We start from the raw sequence: 21192 nt of genomic DNA, 5'->3' as shown, positions 1-21192 counted from the left end.
CACCTGTTCATCCATACTCAAGTAAAATGAATTTCCACTAAAGGTGAACTTTGACAACAAGGATGTCCTTCATTTGTTACATTCTGAGAAAAAAAAAATTAATTTCCTTCCAGGTATAGAAATCTATAATACTGCCTAAACGAGTACAGATGATCTGGCTAGAACATCTACCAAGTCCATGTTTACATATATATTCTGCTTTTAAAAACTGGTTGCTTTTAATTAATTGAGAGAACAGAATACTTAACCCTAACTCTAAATTCAAGCCCTTGGCATACAGCAGAACTAAGGGGACACTATGGTATTTAAAGTCATGCCTCTAAAAAACAGTGGGTTTCTCTGGTGGCTCAAAAGGTAAAGAACCTGCCTGCAGTGCAGGAGACCTGGGTTCAATCCCTGGGTCTGGAAGACTCCCCTGGAAAAAAGGAATGGCTACCCACTCCAGTATTCTTGCTTGGAGAATTTCACAGTCTGCATGTTGATTTTACCTGATTAACCCGACCATATGTGAAGCCACATCTATGCACATTTACACAAAGTTTGATTTCCCTACCAATAATAACCACAATAAAAACAGCTAACATTTATTGAGTGCTTACTGTGTGCTACACAGTATACTCAATGGTTTACAAGAATTACCTTCATTTAATCCTCAAACCAATGGAATGAAATGAATGCTATTATTATCCTTACTTTATAGATGAGAAACAGAGAGAGGTTAAACAATATGTCAAGATCACACAACTAGTAAGTAACTAAGTATCACTACAGTGATGCTTGAGTTTCAAACTTCATATAAAAGTAACCTGCTGAAAGTATTAGAGTAATACAATTCAAAGTTCTCCAACTTAACTTGGAGAACAAAGGCAACGAACTGAATGCAATCCCAGACAAGTAAAAAAATGCTGATTTCATATAGTAGAAGCCTTTCTCAGATTATCATCAAGGTGGCAATGTGTACCATTAATTCAGTCTGATATTTTTGGCTGCCAGTCAAAGCTGCTTGGGTTCTGCAGTTCTCAAACCTTTCTCATGTGGTCAGTTTCCTCCAATTCTCAAAAGTATACACTTCATGAGCCCCTGAAGGCTTTATGTTGTAACACTCTTTGTCCCAAAGTTGTTACATCTTTAAGAACAACCTAACTTACTTTCCATCTGGCAAATGTTTACTACAGACAAAAAGGTATTGACATTATTCTCACAGAAAAAGTGAGGTTCTGTCTGTGAGTTGTTTTGTGTTTTGGTTTTGCATTGTGAAAATATCCATAAGGGCATTTGGAAGCCTTGTTATCTGATAAAGAAGGTAAAATGATATACGATGCTTTGATAACCCATAAACAATATTCTATCACTGGCAATGAATGTATCTCAGGCTACCCCATGATCATATTACTAGGTAAACTGGAATCCTTACTTTGAGATAAAGCACAGCAGACAGTTGTTAATGAAACCTTAATTGAACTGTCAAAGCACCACCTTTACCAGCAAGCTAATAGGTAATTCACTACTTTTACACAACTGTCCAATACTGATAAGTTATTCCAATAGTTAAATTCGGCAGAAAGATAAATCAAGCCTGGTAGACTGAACTGTTCAGTGAGAAATCAGAATGGTAAAATGCTGCATCACCTCTACAAATATTTCTCCTTGTCTACATGGAGGAACAACAATATCCCTCAAAATTATAAGCAACACTTAGCTATCAGTTTAGTACCACTGGGTACACGTCCAGAAAAAGAAACGAGAGCGCATACAGTTTCCCCTCATATGCCACGACAGAAGGAAAATACTTGCAAAATGCATTAGACATATTTGAGCCTAAGTGAATCTTATAATGCCCAAGTAGTTATATGGTGCTTTGAATTAAATGATGTGTCATTAGGAGAATATTTTTATGTTCTATTTTAACCACTTTAGAAAATAGTTGTTTCAGAGTCATTAAGTGCCTTCTAAATTAAAAAGAAAAATCTTCACACAGTTAGTTAAAAAGTAAAAAAAAGCTCACTAACATCTTTAGCTTGGGTTTGAAAATACTAGTGCAATTCACTGTGGTCTGTCATTCAAATTTCTAGTTTTAACAATCTTACTTGGGTCATACAGCAATTAAATTTCAAATATAATAAGCAATTCAGACAGCAAGTTATAAATATGTAAATACAAAAATAGAAGAGTATTTGCATACTAAAACACACACCTGGAACTCTTTTCCTTTTTTTTCATACTGAATTGTATTTCACCTGTAACAGCTGATAAAAACATTCAATGCAGCTAAATAGAAAAACTTGGTTAAAGAACAAAGAAGGACCTGACCAGATCAAGTAACCAAGCAGCAAAAATGCCACAGCACTGTGCTGGGGAGAGAAAAAGTACTCTAGCAGGCCGTCACTACCCTCATTGGGCTTACAAATGTGATCAGACAGGGCAAGTACAAAACCAGTGGTGCACAGTGGAAGACAGTCACAAATGGAGGTGCTTCAAGTACATGGAATGAACTCCATGGGTGGTAGAAGGGGTCAATCAAGGAAAGACTCTAGAATGGATTCAAATCAAACATTTGGATTTTCATGTACTGGTAATTTAGAATACCACTACTAGGTGGGATATGTTTCAGCACTCCAGTTCCTTATCTCCCTTCCCTTGAAAAAAAAAAAGAAAAAAGAAATTCCCTTAGCACCAACTTAAAGTTAAAACTTCTACAAACCCCATCACCAGTTGATAGAAATGAAGAGAAAATAACACCTTTAGAACATAGTCAAGAATCCTGCAACCCATTTCCCTGTCAGCACATCTCCAGTTCTTAGCACTGTATGCAAAGCACTAAAATGACAGAGCATCCAGGTCTAAGAAAATCCAAACAAATTCTCAGTAAATCAATGACAAAATTACAATCTTTTTCTTCCCCTCAGCTTTGAAATCCTCCAGGGTTAGACAAGGAACAGCAGTTCACCGTGTAGTCCCTGAGGATAGGATGTGGAAGGGAAGACAGGAAGGCAAGAACAGGCAGGTCCCTGAGCAGAGACTGAAGAGGCACCACTGCCGGCTACCCTCTTTCCCACCAGGAATCCCACACACCTTGGAGAACAGAGGACTGCAGCAGCAACCTCCTTGGAGAGCTCACTGGGAAGACACTAGACTTTACCAGGTTAAAAAAAGATGGATTGGATCGCTTAGTAGCCTAGTTTATAAAATCTGAAATGTAAATAAAGATGGCCAGGTGTAATGCAAAAATGAAATTCATATCAATTACAGCCTGAAAAGCAATGATGAAAGGAGATGCTTACCAGGCTAGTTCCAAAGAGTTCATTTTCCCTAGGTGATGGGGACTTTTCTAGACATTAACAAGAATCTTTTTTTAAATCAGGGTATAGTTGAAGGAATCTATTTTTGAAGCACTGAAAACATCAATTCATCTATTCACACCAGAATACTTAAACTCCTTGGGGACTGAAAACTCAGTTCACTCTAGTTTTGATAGAAACAGGACCCTAAAATGATAAATACATTTTACTATAAACTACTAATCTTCCTAAAAAGAATAGACAAAATGACAAAATGTTGCATTTAAGAAGCCCTCAGACTTTAAAAAAATATATACTAGCACTAGCAAAAATAGAGCAGTTTCCTGTTTTAAAAGTACACTCCCTACTACAGCAACCAACCAAGGGATAAGAGCAACTCACAAGCCACTAAATGACACTAAACCATTACACTGAATGTGGGCCACTGCATAGTTACAGTCTACTGACCTCAATTGTGGTACTCATGTGTGATGCTATATTTAATGCATTCTTATCAAAAGGCTAAAGCTACATACTTCCCAACTGTAGCTTTATAGGTTTAAAATAAACCACTCACTCATGAAAGGACTTAACTGGTTAAAGTATGAACCCTATCTTCCTTTGAGGATCGCAATCACCAATTAAGGAATGAAAAGAGAGAAAGAGCAAAATAGTTGTTGAAAGTATACCCCACTGACCAGACTATGGTAAGGAATCCAGTTTGGGTCAGTTGTGACATCTGCTCCAGTTGGGCAACTGATTCAAACTCAATCAAACATAAGGGATGGCCAAGGTCTGTGGAGGAATAAGCGTTCCATGCATTCACCTATTTACTGATTCTCCATTCAGTGGCTTCCTTAGGTTCTACGCTGTAAGTTTGGTAGACAACAAACTTCTGTGAGTTCCTCAACAGAGGGTGCTCCACCAAAACTGGCCAGGACTTCAAAGCTTAAGCCTAGACAGGCAATGCCATCAGGTCTCTTTTACCAGGTAATGAAGGGTGACTTCCTATAGTGGAGTTGAGCAGCTTGTTCCACTTGGGTCGACATGGAGAAAAACCATGAGAAAAGGCCTTGCCCAGCAACCTTGAGAAGAAACCAGAAGCCGTGACTCTTCCTTGGATACTCACCAGACGACACCAAAGGCTCCATATCCAATAGGTCTATCCGGCTCAATATCCAGCTGCTGTTGTGGATGATGCGAGTGCTGATGATGGTGCGCCTTAACTGTGGCAGCTGCGGCAGCCTGTACCTGAGCTGGGGCTGCTGCAGCTGGTCCTGGAGCCTGACCCGGTGCCGGTGATGGGAAGTAAGGCTGCTGTTGCCCAGGGTTTAACATGGCTGCAGCTGCGGCCGCGGCGGCCGCTGCCGCAGCTGCCGAGGAAGTATGCTGCTGCACGGGGTGGACCGCAGCAGCCGACCCGGGATGAAGATGGTGCTGAGGGTGGTGGTGGTGGTGAAGGTGAGGAGGAGGGAGGTGTGGAAGGTGGTGGTGATGGTGGTGGTGGTGCCCTGCTGCTGCCGCAGATGTACCGCCATTGTAAGCCGCCATCATTTTTGCGTTGGCTCTTGCGCCACAAAGAGACATTCAAAAAAAAAAATGCCCTTTGATTGGAAAGCAAACTGGGTCAAGCTGTCATTTGGCCATTTAAAAATGAAGGAAAAAACCACTCACTCCACCTCCAAAAAACATGGAGCGGAACTGGCTTTATGTCTTCATCAGTCAATCCAGACAAGTTAGAGGATCTTGGTGTTTAAGTTGGGGGTTGAGCGTGTGTGGAAGGGTGTGGGTTGCCCCCCCCCGCCAAAAAAAATAAAAGAAAAAGAAAAAGGAAAAAGGGACCCCTTCCCCCCAGGTTTCCTGCCACAAGTGGATACTAAAACTCCATCCTTAATTCGGGGGAGGTTCCAACTTTGAATGTGGGAATGAAGGCCAAACCTCCCGACCTCCTGAACTCCACACGCGAAAAGGATCAGGTAACACACCACCCTTGGAATCTTGTAAGAGGCTTGACTCATCTACCCCTTCCATTCCAACATCCTTTTCTAAACACCTACCACCTCCTCAAAAATGCAACTGAAAAAAATTCCACCACCCCAAAGTGAAAAGATGGGGGGAAATGTTCAGGGAAACCAGCTTCCCCCCCCTCGAACTCTCAGGCCTTCCTACATCTCCCCCTACTCCTCGTCAGGTTGACCTGATTGGAGGTGGGGGGGGGGGGGGGGGACTAAACTTTCCCGAACAGAAAAGAGCCAGGGAAGGAGGCAAGAGGGACAGAGTGAGGAGAGGAGGCGACAGGGCAGGACAGAGAGGAGAAAGAGAACCGGGGCAAAGTGAAGGTAAGGAGGTGCGGGGAGGAATGAAAGAGAGGTGGGCAGCACTCGGACGCCGAGACAGAGGGAACCGCCCCGGGAGGAGGTTAGGGTCCCGGGGCCAAAGAATGGGACCCCCGGGAGGCGGGCGGGGTGCAGTCGGAAGCGGACTGACTCCTGCCCCCGCCGCCGGCCGCTTCTGCTGAGGAGGGTTGGGGGGGAGAGCGGGTGGGTCCCCCCGCGCGACGGCCCCCGCAGGGCTCAAGGCTGCTCCGTCTCCCCCCCTCCCCCCCACCCGGCTTCCGTCCCCGCGGCCGCTTTCTCCTTAGCCGCTGTGGCCGCTTTCTCCTCAGCCGCCGCCTCCTCAGCCGCCGGTGCCGCCGCGGCCGGACTCACCTCCCCTAGCAAAGCCGGATAGAGCGGAGCCAGCGGCGGACACGCGCAACCAGCCGCCGAGGCCCCGCCCCCGCCTCACACTGACCGGCTGCCCTAGCCAATCCACGCCCACCTGTCCGCGTCCGCCTCCAATCCTGGGCCGGCAGCTTCAGACAGGCGCACTGTTCGGCCAGTGGCGACAAGATGTGGGTCTCCTGGGGAAATCCCGCCCCCGACCCAGGATGGGCAGGTAGAAAAACCAATCAAAAGGCAGAGTTGGGCCTGACCGACAAGGCCAAAAGCGAATTAAACACCAAAGATCTCCGTGACATTTTCTTTCGCCTCTCTCTTTTCTTTTTCTCCTTTTATTTTTTTGGCAGGAGCAGGAAGCTGCGTGCTAATCCCGCCTGCAAAAGCTGGAGGAGAGGGTTGGAACGAAAGAACCAATCGTAAGCTGGGGAGCAAGAACAGAGCAACCAATCATTGGCTTGAAGAGGAAGTGGGATGAGACTGGAACCAGATAGACATTTCATTTGACAAATGAAAGAGGAAATTGATTTCGGTCCCACCCTTCCGATCTCCTATAGGTCAGGATTGTGGAGAATCGCTGTCATATCAACGGCGACCTCCTCAAGGGGCGGGCCAAGTGAGAGGGGGTGTGGTTTCAGAGCAGGGGGCGGGACCTAGAGGAAGAAGGCGGAGTCCAAATCATCCATTGATAGGAACCATCTACTATCCCTTTTAGAGACTTCAGGTGTGGAGAAATAGGTGGCGCCAAGAGGGGATGTCGAGCTTCAGAAACTCAATCAAGGTTACTCATCACGGCAATCACAAAAGAAACTCAGACTGATGGTTCATAACCTACAGCTGGTCTTCCATGGCTAATCCTCAGTGGCAAAAAGACATTTTTCCAGTTTTCACAACTAACACGCTCATGGAACAATAGGCCTATAGATATAATTAAAACAACAAAAATATTAAACCTAACCACAAAGACTGTAATTTTATCCCATCTTTCTAATAAATTCTAGTCATTGAAAGTTTACTAAAATAAGCCTTTCACTTTCACATAACCTCACTTGCATAAATCTACTTTTCTTTAAAAATAGGAAATAATAAGCTTATAGAACCTTACCCTTACTAAAACTGTGCACTCAGAACCCTGGAAATCATCATTGATTTCTCTCTTGCCTGCTCACTCCTCCCCTTCTAATCAATCATCAAGTCTTAAACACTTCTGAACACTTAAACACATGGGCTTCCCTTGTGGCTTAGATGGTGAAGACTGTACCCGCAATGCGGGAGACTCAGGTCTGACCCCTGGCTCGGGAAGATCCCCTGGAGAGGGGAATGACAACCCACTCCAGTATTCTTGCCTTGAGAATTCAACTCTGGCTGGCGAGAGTTCATGGGGTCGCAAAGAGTCAGACACAATGGAGCGACTAACAGTGTCACTTTCTATCAAACACACACATACATACACACACCCTTCTCCACAGTTACCATGAAGTGAAGTGAAGTGAAGTCGCTCAGTTGTGTCCGACTCTTTGCGACCCCATAGACTGTAGCCTGTCAGGCTCCTCCAGCCATGGGATTTTCTAGGCAAGAGTGCTGGAGTGGATTGCCATTTCCTTCTCCAGGGGATCTACCTGACCCAGGAATTGAACCCAGGTCTCCCGCATTGCAGGCAGACACTTTACCATCTGAGCCACCAGGGAAGCCCACAGTTACCATGGTATTACCTAAATGCACGCCACTAGAATCTTTAATTATGATCTCCCTGTCTACAGGGCTTCCCAGGTGGCTCAGCTAGTACAGACTCTGCCTGCAGTGTGGGAGATCACAGGAACCTGGGTTCCATCCCTGGTTGGGGAAGATCCCCTGGAGAAGGGAATGGCTGCTATTGCTGCTGCTAAGTCAGTCGTGTCTGACTCTGTGCAGCCCATACATGGCAGCCCACCAGGCTCCTCCAGGCAAGAATGCTGGAGTGGGTTGCCATTTCCTTCTCCAATGCATGAAAGTGAAAAGTGAAAGTGAAGTCGCTCAGTCGTGTCCGACTCTTAGCGACCCCATGGACTGCAGCCTACCAGGCTCCTCCATCCATGGGATTTTCCAGGCAAGAGTACTGGAGTGGGGTGCCACTGCCTTCTCCAAAGGGAATGGGTACCCACTCCGTTCTCTGGCCTGGGTCCCAAGGAGTCAGACACAGCTGAGCAACTTTCACTTTCCCTGCCTATAGGATCAGTCAGTTCAGTCGCTCAGTCATGTCTGACTCTTTGCGACCCCATGAATCGCAGCACGCCAGGCCTCCCTGTCCATCACCATCTCCTGGAGTTGACTCGGACTCACGTCCATCGAGTCAGTGATGCCATCCAGCCATCTCATCCTCTGTCATCCCCTTCTCCTCCTGCCCCCAATCCCTCCCAGCATCAGAGTCTTTTCCAATGAGTCAACTCTTCGCATGAGGTGGCCAAAGTACCGGAGTTTCAGCTTTAGCATCAGTCCTTCCAAAGAAATCCCAGGGCTGATCTGCTTCAGAATGGACTGGTTGGATCTCCTTGCAGTCCAAGGGACTCTCAAGAGTCTTCTCCAACACCACAGTTCAAAAGCATCAATTCTTCAGCGCTCAGCCTTCTTCACAGTCCAACTCTCACATCCATACATGACTACTGGAAAAACCATAGCCTTGACTAGACGGACCTTTGTTGGCAAAGTAATGTCTGTGCTTTTGAATATGCTATCTAGGTTGGTCATAACTTTTCTTCCAAGGACTAAGCGTCTTTTAATTTCATGGCTGCAGTCACCGTCTGCAGTGATTTTGGAGCCCCCCAAAATAAAGTCTGACTCTGTTTCCACTGTTTCCGCATCTATTTCCCATGAAGTGATGGGACTGGATGCCATGATCTTTGTTTTCTGAATGTTGAGCTTTAAGCCAACTTTTTCACTCTCCTCTTTCACTTTCATCAAGAGGCTTTTTAGTTCCTCTTCACTTTCTGCCTTAAGGGTGGTGTCATCTGCATATCTGAGGTGATTGGTATTTCTCCTGGCAATCTTGATTCCAGCTTGTGCTTCTTCCAGCCCAGCATTTCTCATGATGTACTCTGCGTATAAGTTAAATAAGCAGGGTAACAATATATAGCCTTGACGTACTCCTTTTCCTATTTGGAACCAGTCTGTTGTTCCATGTCCAGTTCTAACTGTTACTTCCTGACCTGCATACAGATTTCTCAAGAGGCAGGTTAGGTTGTCTGGTATTCCCATCTCTTTCAGAATTTTCCACAGTTTATTGTGATCCACACAATCAAAGGCTTTGGCATAGTCAATAAAGCAGAAATAGATGTTTTTCTGGGACTCTCTTGCTTTTTCCATGATCCAGCAGATGTTGGCAGTTTGATCTCTGGTTCCTCTGCCTTTTCTAAAGCCAGCTTGAACATCAGGATGTTCACAGTTCACGTATTACTGAAGCCTGGCTTGGAGAATTTTGAGCATTACTTTAATAGCATGTGAGACGAGTGCAGTTGTGTGGTAGTTTGAGCATTCTTTGGCATTGCCTTTCTTTGGGATTGGAATGAAAAATGACCTTTTCCAGTCCTGTGGCCTCTGCTGAGTTTTCCAAGTTTGCTGGCATAGTGAGTGCAGCCCTTTCACAGCATCATCTTTCAGGATTTGAAATAGCTCAACTGGAATTCCATCACCTCCACTAGCTTTGTTCATAGTGATGCTTTCTAAGGCCCACTTGACTTCACATTCCAAGATGTCTGTCTCTAGATGAGTGATCACACCATCGTGATTATCCAGGTCGTGAAGATCTTTTTTGTACAGTTCTCCTGTGTATTCTTGCCACCTCTTCTTAATATCTTCTGCTTCTGTTAGATCCATACCATTTCTGTCCTTTATCAAGCCCATCTTTGCATGAAATGTTCCCTTGGTATCTCTAATTTTCTTGAAGAGATCTCTAGTCTTTCCCATTCTGTTGTTTTCCTCTATGTCTTTGCATTGATCACTGAAGAAGGCTTTCTTATCTCTTCTTGCTATTCTTTGGAACTCTGCATTCAGATGCTTATATCTTTCCTTTTCTCCTTTGCTTTTCACCTCTCTTCTTTTCACAGCTATTTGTAAGGCCTCCCCAGACAGCCATTTTGCTTTTTTGCATTTCTTTTCCATGGGGATGGTCTTGATCCCTGTCTCCTGTACAATGTCATGAACCTCATTCCATAGTTCATTAAGCACTCTGTCTATCAGATCTAGGCCCTTAAATCTATTTTTCACTTCCACTGTATAATCATAAGGGATTTGATTTAGGTCATACCTGAATGGTCTAGCGGTTTTCCCTGCTTTCTTCAATTTAAGTCTGAATTTGGTAATAAGGAGTTCATGATCTGAGCCACAGTCAGCTCCTGGTCTTGTTTTTGTTGACTGTATAGAGCGTCTCCATCTTTGGCTGCAGAGAATATAATCAATCTGACTTCGGTGTTGACCATCTGGTGATGTCCATGTGTAGAGTCTTCTCTTGTGTTGTTGGAAGAGGGTGTTTGCTATGACCAGTGCATTTTCTTGGCAAAACTCTATTAGTCTTTGCCCTGCTTCATTCCACATTCCAAGGCCAAATTTGCCTGTTACTCCAGGTGTTTCTTGACTTCCTACTTTTGCATTCCAGTCCCCTATAATGAAAAACACATCTTTTTGGGTGTTAGTTCTAAAAGGTCTTGTAGGTCTTCATAGAACCATTCAACTTCAGCTTCTTCAGCATTACTGGTTGGGGCATAGACTTGGATTACTGTGATATTGAATGGTTTGCCTTGGAAACGAACAGAGATCATTCTGTCGTTTTTGAGATTGCATCCAAGTACTGCATTTCGGACTCTTTTGTTGACCATGATGGCTACTCCATTTCTTCTGAGGGATTCCTGCCCGCAGTAGTAGATATAATGGTCATCTGAGTTAAATTCACCCATTCCAGTCCATTTTAGTTCGCTGATTCCTAGAATGTCGATGTTCACCCTTGCCATCTCTTGTTTGCCCATTTCCAGTTTGCCTTGATTCATCGACCTGACATTCCAGGTTCCTATGCAATATTGCTCTTTACAGCATCGGACCTTGCTTCTATCACCAGTCACATCTACAGCTGGGTATTGTTTTTGCTTTGGCTCCATCCCTTCATTCTTTCTGGAGTTATTTCTCCACTGATCTCCAGTAGCTTATTGGGCACCTACTGACCTGGGGAGTTCCTCTTTCAGTATCCTATCATTTTGCCTTTTCATACTGTTCATGGGGTTCTCAAGGCAAGAATACTGAAGTGGTTTGCCATTCCCTTCTCCAGTGGACCACATTCTGTCAGACCTCTCCACCATGACCTGCCCATCTTGGGTTGTCCCGTGGACATGGCTTAGTTTCATTGAGTTAGACAAGGCTGTGGTCCTAGTGTGATTAGATTAACTAGTTTTCTGTGAGTATGGTAGCTGTCCTCTAATCCATCATCCACTGAGAGCGTTGCAATCTTTTAAAAACACAAGTCTGACCACACCCCTATCCTTGAAAAAGTCAATAAGTCTAAACAGCCCAGCTGGATCTGGTTCCCGCCTCCGTTCACAGCCTTATATACTCCAGACATTCTGCATTTCTTTCAGTTTCTCAAATGGTTTGTTGCCTCCATGCATACCATCAGCTCCAAACACTCCCCACTCCCATTCTAACTAATACTTCTGGTCTTCACTTCTCTTTCTGAAAAGATTTCCCTAACCCTATGGTAGAATACGTGTTTCTGTTAAATATTTCCATGGCACTACATCCCTCATAGCACTGAGAACTGTTTATTTATTTTGAGAACTCTTTTAATTTTCATTGTTTACTGAGTTTGACCAGGACAGGAAGCTTCTCTGTTCCACTCAGTGTTCCTTGAGTCTGGTTCCTTGAGCCGTGTCTAAAAGGTGAAGGCAATAAAGATTTGTGTGCATTTCTGAGAGCAGAAGTGGGTGCCAATCCAAGCTCTGCTATTTACTAGCTGTATGATTTAGGCAATTTAACTAACTTTAAAGTTCCTGTCAATATATGTTCATTCTCTTTCAATCAGAATCTCGGGGTGTGGGGGCACCAGGGATCTGTTTAATAAGCACTCCAGGTGATTCTTATATACACTAAAGTTTGAGAAGCACTGGCCTAGAGCAAAGGGGCTATATTCCTTTTTTTTTTTTTTTTTTTTTTTGAGTCTTCCTAAGGTGTTGGAGAAAACTCTTGAGAGTCTCTTGGACTGCAAGGAGATCCAACCAGTCCATTCTGAAGCAGATCAGTCCTGGGTGTTCTTTGGAAGGACTGATGCTGAAACTTCAGTACTTTGGCCACTTCATGCGAAGAGCTGACTCATTGGAAAAGACTGATGCTGGGAGGGATTGGGGGCAGGAGGAGAAGGGGACGACAGAGGATGACATGGCTGGATGGTATCACTGACTCGATGGACATGAGTTTGAGTGAACTCTGGGAGTTGGTGATGGACAGGGAGGCCTGGCATGCTGCAGTTCATGGGGTCGCAAAGAGTTCGACACGACTGAGCAACTGAACTGAACTGACTGATAATCTGTTATCATGACACAATCTAGGCATACTGAGATTCCCCTGGAAAATATACTCTGCATATTAAAAAGCAGAGATATTACTTTGCCAACAAATGTCCATTTAGTCAAGGCTATGGATTTTCCAGTGGTCATGTATGGATGTGAGAGTTGGATTGTGAAGAAAGCTGAGTGCCAAAGAATTGATGCCTTTGAACTGAGATGCTGGAGAAGACTCTTGAGAGTCCCTTGGACTGCAAGGAGATCCAACCAGTCCATCCTAAAGAAGACCAGTCCTGGGTGTTCAGTGGAAGGACTGATGCTAAAGCTGAAACTCCAGTACTTTGGCCACCTCATGCGAAGAGTTGACTCATCTGAAAAGACTCTGATGCTGGGAGGGATTGGGGGATGGAGGAGAAGGGGACGACAGAGGATGAAATGGCTGGATGGCATCACCAACTCGAAGAAATCACCAACTTGATGAACATGAGTTTGAGTGAACTCCGGGAGTTGGTGATGGGCAGGCAGGCCTGGCGTGCTGCAATTCATGGGGTCGCAGAGTCGGACACGACTGAGGGACTGAACTGACTGACTGACTGAAACTTTGTTTACTTTTCACTCTCTAGTATAGCACCTGGCACCTAGAAAGGGCTCAATGCGTGTGAAATAAAGAAATACATCCAAACCACCAGAAAGTTATTGCATATGAAGAGCTATTTATTCCTGCCACAAATATTTACTGAACACTGACTATATCTAGGTATTGTACTAGGTTCAACAATACAAAAATAAAAAGCGAAGTGTTAATCATTCAGTCGTGTCTGACTCTTTGTGACCCCATGGACTGTAGCCCCCTCATCTTCTCTGTCACTGGGATTCTCCAGGCAAGAATACTGGAGTGGGTAGCCATTCCATTTTCAGGGGGTCTTCCTGACCCAGGGATTTACCCTGGGTCTCTTGTACCACAGTCAGATTCTTCACTGTCTGAGCAACCAGGGAACCCCAGGGAGATGCAAATTAATAGTCTCTTTCAGGAAGGAGCTCTCAGTGTCTGATGCAAGAGTTTCCAAAATGATGTGTGCAGACTCTCAGTGGTGCACAAAATGCACCACTTTCTGGGCTCCAGAAAGAAATTAGTACAACTTCTATTTCTGCTCTTTTTTATTTCATCTTTTTAAAGCATCCATTTGGTCAGTGTTTTATAATGTACATAATATACAGAGTAGTGTTCATGTATATTATCTATAAATAAAAGTATGTAAATTGGAGATTTGTGCTCCAAAAATTTATCAAAAGTATTGGGAAATCATTAGCCTAGTGACCATTAGGTCATTTAGGTCAGCACTGTCCAGTAGAAATATAATAAGAGTAACATAAAAAACTTTTAATGTTCTAGTAGTCATATTAAGAAGACAGTGCTCTGTGATGACTTAAATGGGAAGGAAATCCAAAAAAAGGGGGTGTAAATATGTATAGCTCATTCACTTTGCTATACTGTAGAAACTAGCACAACATTGTAAAACAACTATACTCCAATAACAATTAATTTTTAAAAAGTTTAAAAAACTAATTCTATTTGTAATTTAGTATTTTTATATAACATGCAAAATTTGTTGTGTTAAATATATAATCAATGTAAAAAAAGATAGTGTATATATAGATATTGATATAGATACTAAGTCTTTGAAATCTGGTACATATTTTCCATTAATAGCACATCTCAACTGATTTAAAAATTCAATTTCTTCTATCATACTGCTCACATTTCAAGTGCTCTATAGACTCATGTGGGGCTTCCCAGGTGGCACAGTGATGAAGAATTTGCCTGCCAATGCAGGAGACGCAGGTTTGATCCCTGCATTGGGAAGATCCCCTGGAAAGGGCAACGTACTCCACTATTCTTTCTGGAGAATCCCATGGACAGAGGAGCATGGCAGGCTGCAGTCCATGGGGTCACAAAGAATTGGACACGACTGAGTAACTGAGCACACACACACAGCCTCATGTGGCTAGTGGTTATCTTATGAAACAGCACAGATCTAGATTATGGATTTGAATCCCTGCTCTGCCACCTACTAGCTGTATGATCTAGGGCAAATTCCCTAACCTGTCTTAGTCTGAATTTCCTTGTCCATAAAATACGGAGGAACCCTGACTTCTCCAACTGTTGTGATGATTCAAATAGACAGTCATGGAAAGCACAAGCCCAGGGCTTGCCTGGCTCCTCATGGGTGGCAGTAAGAGGAGTGGTTATTATTAGCATTACAATCCAAGGCAAAGTGTCCTATGTGTCAGATGAGAAACATACTTCAGGCACTGCTCAGTTCACGTCCCCAGCATTCCATCCATGGGGAGCTGGCCTGACGGACACTCAGTTCCCCTTAAACGCTTCACCAGACAGTACAATATCCAGCCCTTTCCATCCCATTTCATTTTCAGGAGCTGAGCATGATGAACAAGAAGTCGGAAGTGACTCAGCAGGATAGCACTTAACGCCTAAAAAAGCAAGCAGGACATCAGAATGCATAAGCAGGAATAGAATGTGCAGGAAGTGGGAGGTGATCTTCCCTTTCTTCCAAGAACTGGCTCCCCTCATGAGTTGTCTGAGGAGGCTATGAGACTTTGGGCAGTTAACATTTTTGAGCTTTAGTTTTCTTCATCTGTTTTGAAATAGAAAATAATATCTACTTCAAAGAGATACTGAGAGCATTAACTAGAGCCATGTATTAACATATGAAAGACCAAGCACAGTGCCCAACATAGATGACCCGCTCGATCAGGTAGCTTCCTTCCCACTTCTATGTTTTGGTTACTGATCAATTTTTTCCCCTGGTGTCTCCATTTCCAGGGCTTTTCAGAGAAATGGGGCATGGTAAGAAGCTGGGACTAGGTAAGGCCAGACAAATCCAAGTTCATGTGTTGTCCAGGCCCCCTGAAGCTTTGGGCCTTTTTCCCCCAGAGCCAGGCTCCCACTCAAGTCAACAACATAGTTTAAACCCCAGGAGAGCTCCTGCTCCCTTTGCACGAATCTGAGAAATTTGGCCTCATCTTACCCCTCTCCCGGAGAAGGCAATGGCACCCCACTCCAGTCCTCTTGCCTGGAAAATCCCATGGACGGAGGAGCCTGGTAGGCTGCAGTCCATGGGGTCTCTAAGAGTCGGATACGACAAAGCGACTTTTCACTTTTCACTTTCATGCATTGGAGAAGGAAATGGCAACCCCCTCCAGTGTTCTTGCCTGGAGAATCCCAGGGACGGAGGAGCCTGGTGGGCTGCCATCTATGGGGTCGCACAGAGTCGGACACGACTGAAGTGACTTAGCTTACCCCTCTCCGTCTTTTAGGCCTGAGGTGAAATGTTCATCCCAACTCCAAACCTGAGGACCATACCTTAGCCCTGAATCATGTCCTTGGCCGAGAGAACCAGGCAATGTCCAACAATTTTCTCCTTCCCAGGTTACTAAGTGATGAACATTTTCTCTTAAAATTAGTTTTATTAAAAAGTTTAAAACTGTGTGATAAAATTGCAATGTTTAACAGTTGTAGGTGCCTTTTGTCATTTTGACTTCTTAAATCAATAAATGAAAGTATAACTCACATGCACTGGACATACAATAAAATAAAGCACATTTCATAATGTTGTATAGGAAATATCCTATGGATTCATTTTCAGCTTGGACTCCAAATGGGACAAGATACTTTTCACTAAAAGGACAACAATGAGCCTTGTACAAAACTTTCACCTTCCCACTCCCAAGATATCAAGTAGCAGAGATCAGCGTCCAGAATAGAATAAAAGTTGTTCTCCCTAAAAGCCCTTAACTGAGCTTTCCTGATGGCTCAACAGTAAAGAATCCACTTGCAATGCAGAAGATGCAGGTTTGATCCCTGGTTCAGGAAGATTCCATGGAGAAGAAAATGGCAGCCCACTCCAGTATTCTTGCCAGGGAAATCCTATGGACAGAGGAGTCCGGTGGGTTGCAAAGAGTCAGACACAACTTAGCAACTATACAACAACAAAAAACCCTTAAAGCAGTGGTCCCAGGTTAGAAAGAGAGCTGCAGCCTTAAATACCCATTCCTAGAAGAGCTGCTGCTGAGTCACTTCAGTCGTGTCTGACTCTGTGCAATCCCATAGACGGCAGCTCACCAGGCTCCGCTGTCCCTGGGATTCTCCAGGCAAGAACACTGGAGTGGGTTGCCATTTCTTTCTCCAGTGCATGAAAGTGAAAAGTGAAATTGAAGTCACTGAGTCGTGTCCAACTCTCAGCGACCCCATGGACTGCAGCCCACCAGGCTCCTCCGTCCATGGGAATTTCCAGGCAAGAGTACTGGAGTGGGGTGCCATTGCCTTCTCCGGTCCTAGAATAGCAGGTGAAACCAAATTCTTCAAGAACCACAATGAGCACTGTGTAGGCAAAGACTAAGACTGATTTCCAAGTCTTGCTGCAAATTGGAATCATCTGAGGATCTTTAAAAATTACTGATGCCTGGCTTCAGTGGTGTGGTGGTAAATGTTTACCACTCAGGTCTTGAGAAAGGAAGAGGGAAAAAAGTGATTTTTTAACCCCTTTTCATGGTATAAAAACTTCCACCATGGTTGGTTTCAAGCTACCAAAATGAGTTTGCTGAAGGTGGACCTGGGAAGAGAGCCTCCTAAGGCACGTGGCAGCTGACCACTGCCTGGTGTTCACTCTCATTTAACCGATATGGGCTCTGGCCTGGGTATCAGTATTTTTAAAAGCTTCCCAGGAGATTTTAATGTGTGTGCAGCAAGCTTAGAACCACTAGGCTAAGGGGCCCCATAATAAAGACCCAGAGGCAAGAAATAGGCCACTTGACTGCTGCTGCTGCTGCTGCTAAGTCACTTCAGTCGTGTCCGACTCTGTGTGACTCCATAGGACTATCTTTCAGTAAAAAATGTGACAACTCAAATGTAATAGTTGCCTCCTCATGTCAGTACATTTTCTTCCTCTAGGCAATGTTCCACAGGAAACTAAATCATTGGCAGAAGGTCGCTCAGTGGGCATGGTCTCAGAGCACAGGGTGGAGGTGTGGAGGGGAGGCTGGTAGGACCTCTGGCTGGTGGCCCTCTAAGGCCCAAGGTCCTTTCGCCAATGTAATTGTCTGACTGGAGATTCCTGGTGGTGCTGGAAACACTGAAATTCTCCCTACACGACACCCCTCCAGGGATGTCACAAGTCTTCTATTAAAACCATCTTTATTCTGACTGGGTGGCAAGCACTTGATTTGCTCAGTTCTTAATTGTTCCCTTTCAGCTGTGCTGACTGGACCCTAGTCATTTCAGTTGACGTATACCTAACTTTCCACAGGGGAGGTAAGGCAGGAATGGTGTTTTCTTCTAGAGATAGCTGACTGGGCCCCACTGGCTTCCCATAGCCCCTTCTGCTTATTTCCATCATGGCGCTTATCACACAGCATTACAGATGTTTACTTGTCTGATGCTCTGGGAGCTCCCTAAGGGCAGAGACTATGTTCCTATTTTTCTCCACATCCCCAGTGCCCAGAGTTGGTTCTTAAGCTGAAGTGAAATGAACTCATCCATCACATTATGAAGTATTTTTAATCTTATTTTTAAAAAACACAAGCAATTCACAAATAGATTCTTGTTTTAAACTTTTTAGTTTTCTATTTAAGAAAATTCTCCCTTAACCCTGTCGTCTAGTCCTACTCTCCTCGGAGGTCACCACTATTCTCAGTTAAGTGTGCATGCCAACTAGACTACTTTATGGACATTTACACACACACACACACACAATTAGAAATTATGGTTTTATTTTTGTGTGTCTTAAAAATACATGCTGGGCTTCCCTGCTGGCTCAGTGGTAAAGAATCTGCCTGCCAATGCAGAAGACGAAGGTTCAGTCTCTGATCTGGAAGATCCAAGGAGCAGCTAAGCCTGTGCGCCACAACTATTGAGCCTGTGCTCTAAAGCCCAGGAGCTGCAGCTACTGAGCCCACGTACTGCAACTACTGAAGCGCACACCGAGAGCCCGTGCTCCACAACAAGAGATGCCACTGCAATAAAAAGCCGGAACATGGCGACTGGAGAGTAGCCCTGGCTCTCCTCAGCTAGAGGAAAGCCCATGTGCCAATGAAGACCCAGAAGACCCAATAATAAAATAAAAAACGAAATTAAAAAAAATTAAAAATATGTGCTATTATACTACACATCTAGTCTTTATGACATGCTTTCTCACTTAATATGTTTTGGATATCTTTTCATAATTATCTATTTATTGTTCTGTTTTGTTCTTTCAACATGTGTTCAAAAGGAGACCCTGAAACAAGGATTTAAGCACAAGTACTTTATGTGAGAGGTGATCTCAGAAAATAGCGGTAGAGGGATAGAGAAGTGAGACAAGGAAGGGAAAGAAGCCAATGAACAGTGTTTTATCAAACAAGTGATCTCTGTAGGTAATCAGAGGTCAAATCCAGGGGGAACTCTGGGAATCGGTGTATGACCTGGGTGTGGAACCCTCTAACCAAAGAGAGCTGGGGCATCTATCCATCACCTCCCATTTACTAGCTACTTCCCCGGTAGCTCAGAGGTTAAAGTATCTGCCCGCAATGAGGGAGACCTGGGTTCGATCCCTGGGTTGGGAAGATCCCCTGGAGAAGGAAATGGCAACCCACTCCAGTACTCTTGCCTGGAGTAATCCCATAGACAGAGGAGCCTGGTGGGCTACAGTCCACGGGGTCACAAAGAGTCGGAGACGACTGAGCGACTTCACTTTCACTTTCCCTTTCCCGTTTACTATTGGTTGAGGGCTCTTTTCAGATAGGGACTAATTTCTCCATACTTTTTATTTGTCATGCACCTGGGCAGAGAGTGCTCTGGTGGCCAAAGTCCTTAGACAACTGGGGCAGGTGCTAGCAGTTGAAAGTCTGAGGGTATAACAGAAACACCATAAATCCCAGGTTCTACAGACAGAGTGGGCTTCTAAGGTAAAGAGTGGCTCAGTGGTAAAGAATCTGCCTAGCAATGCAGGAGACGTGGGTTCGATCCGTGGGTCAGAAAGATCCCCTGCAGGAGGAAATGGTCAACCCACTCCAGTATTCTTGCCTGAAAAATCCCATGGACAGAGCAGTCTGGTGGGCCCCAGTCCAAGGGGATAACAAAGAGCTGGACATGACAACACAGGTGGATAGAGCACTGACGAGGTCTGCTGTGGAGCAGGGGTGCCTGACTTTATTATCTCATTCCCCATTTAAGTTGTTACCGTTTCTATCTTCTATAAACAAGGCTTCCACAAGTGTTCCTATTCATGCTGCTTACACATATGCAAATATTTCTTTAGGATAGATGCCTGCAAGTAGGTCCATCCATCATACAATGTTTCTATTTTTACTTTCCCAGGTGAGAAAAAGCCTACTGTGACCCACTCTGAACGCCAGGCTGCCAGAGTGTGAATGTCCTTTCTACCATATCTTTCAATCTGCCCTTTCAGGAATTTTCCCACGACTGAAGTGATGGGGGCATCTAACGACTTTCCTAGAGCACTGATTGGGCTTCCTGTGGCCTCGCCTTTTTCCTCTACAGGCATCCCTATGACTTTACTCTTGTCTTCTGCCTCCAAAACCTATTGCTTCTGGTATGTTTAAGATTGTAAGTTGTCCTCTAGTAATAAAAATAAAATTTTAGAGTAAATGCTTCTATTTGGTCTGATACTTCTCCTCTATTTACTTGCCTAGGCAGGCCATCATTTCCAAATAAAGAGCACTTGTTTACAACCTGAGACAGCATCTGGGCAATCTTTTTTATACAGTCTCTGGCACAAAGTCACACTTAGGACTTAATAAAAAGTTTCAATTCCAAAAACCAATTTAGATTTTTACTTTTTATATCCATTATTGATCTGTAGTGTACATGCAATAAATATTTTAATGTCAATGAATTTTGACAAACATACATAGTGACACCATGTAATCGCTACCCCAATCAAAATACAGAACACTTCTATCTGTGTCCCCTTGCAGTCAATCCTTCCACCCTTGACCCAAGAAAACACTTTTTTTTTTGGTTTCTCATCCCTGTAGATTAGTTTTGCCTTTTCTACAATTTCATATAAATTGAATTATACAGAACTTACTCACATATAAGTATTCTCTCACTCAAAATGTTTTTGAGATTCACCCATGTTGTTGCATGTATGAGTAGATCCTTTTATTATTATTATTGAGGAATATTCCATTGCATTGGTGGATCACACAATTTGCTTATCAGTTTATTTCATCAACCGATGAACTTAGGGGTTATTTTCAGCTTTGGGCAATTATAAATAAAGCTGCCAAAAGTTTCTGTGTATAGATTTTTGTGTAGACATTCTGTTGAGTGAAGACCTAGAAATAGGGCTGCTGGATCATAATGTAAGTGTATGTTTACTGTTATAAGACACAGTCAACTATTTTCAAAGTTATTGTAACATTTTACTTTTTCACCAACAAAGAATGACAGTTCCAGTTGCTCATCCTCACCAGCACTTGGGACCATAATCTTCTTAATTTTAGCCATTCTAATGGATGCATGGTGATATCATCTTGTGGTCTTAATCTGTATTTCCCTTCTTACTAATGATGGTAAACATGATTTCATATTCTCATTGGTTATTTGTATATAACTTTTTTGGTGAAGTGCCCATTTGAAAAGTTGAGGGTAGATAT

At 43.8% G+C, this 21192-nt stretch overlaps 1 protein-coding gene across 1 annotated transcript in view; it reads right to left on the bottom strand.

Moving 5' to 3' along the window:
* The window catches only part of NLK (nemo like kinase), a 125043-nt gene extending 120178 nt beyond the window's left edge, over positions 1-4865 (bottom strand). Inside the window, exon 1 of the mRNA XM_052658265.1 lies at positions 4408-4865. Coding sequence (XP_052514225.1) covers positions 4408-4865 — 458 coding nt within the window. The remainder of the gene's footprint in view (positions 1-4407) is intronic.
* Positions 4866-21192: the final 16327 nt, after the last annotated feature.

Source organism: Budorcas taxicolor, chromosome 19 (assembly GCF_023091745.1).
Source record: "Budorcas taxicolor isolate Tak-1 chromosome 19, Takin1.1, whole genome shotgun sequence".
Taxonomy (NCBI): Eukaryota; Metazoa; Chordata; class Mammalia; order Artiodactyla; family Bovidae; genus Budorcas; species Budorcas taxicolor.
Note: the sequence above shows the minus strand (reverse complement) of the source record. Positions and strands in the feature narration are given on the sequence as shown.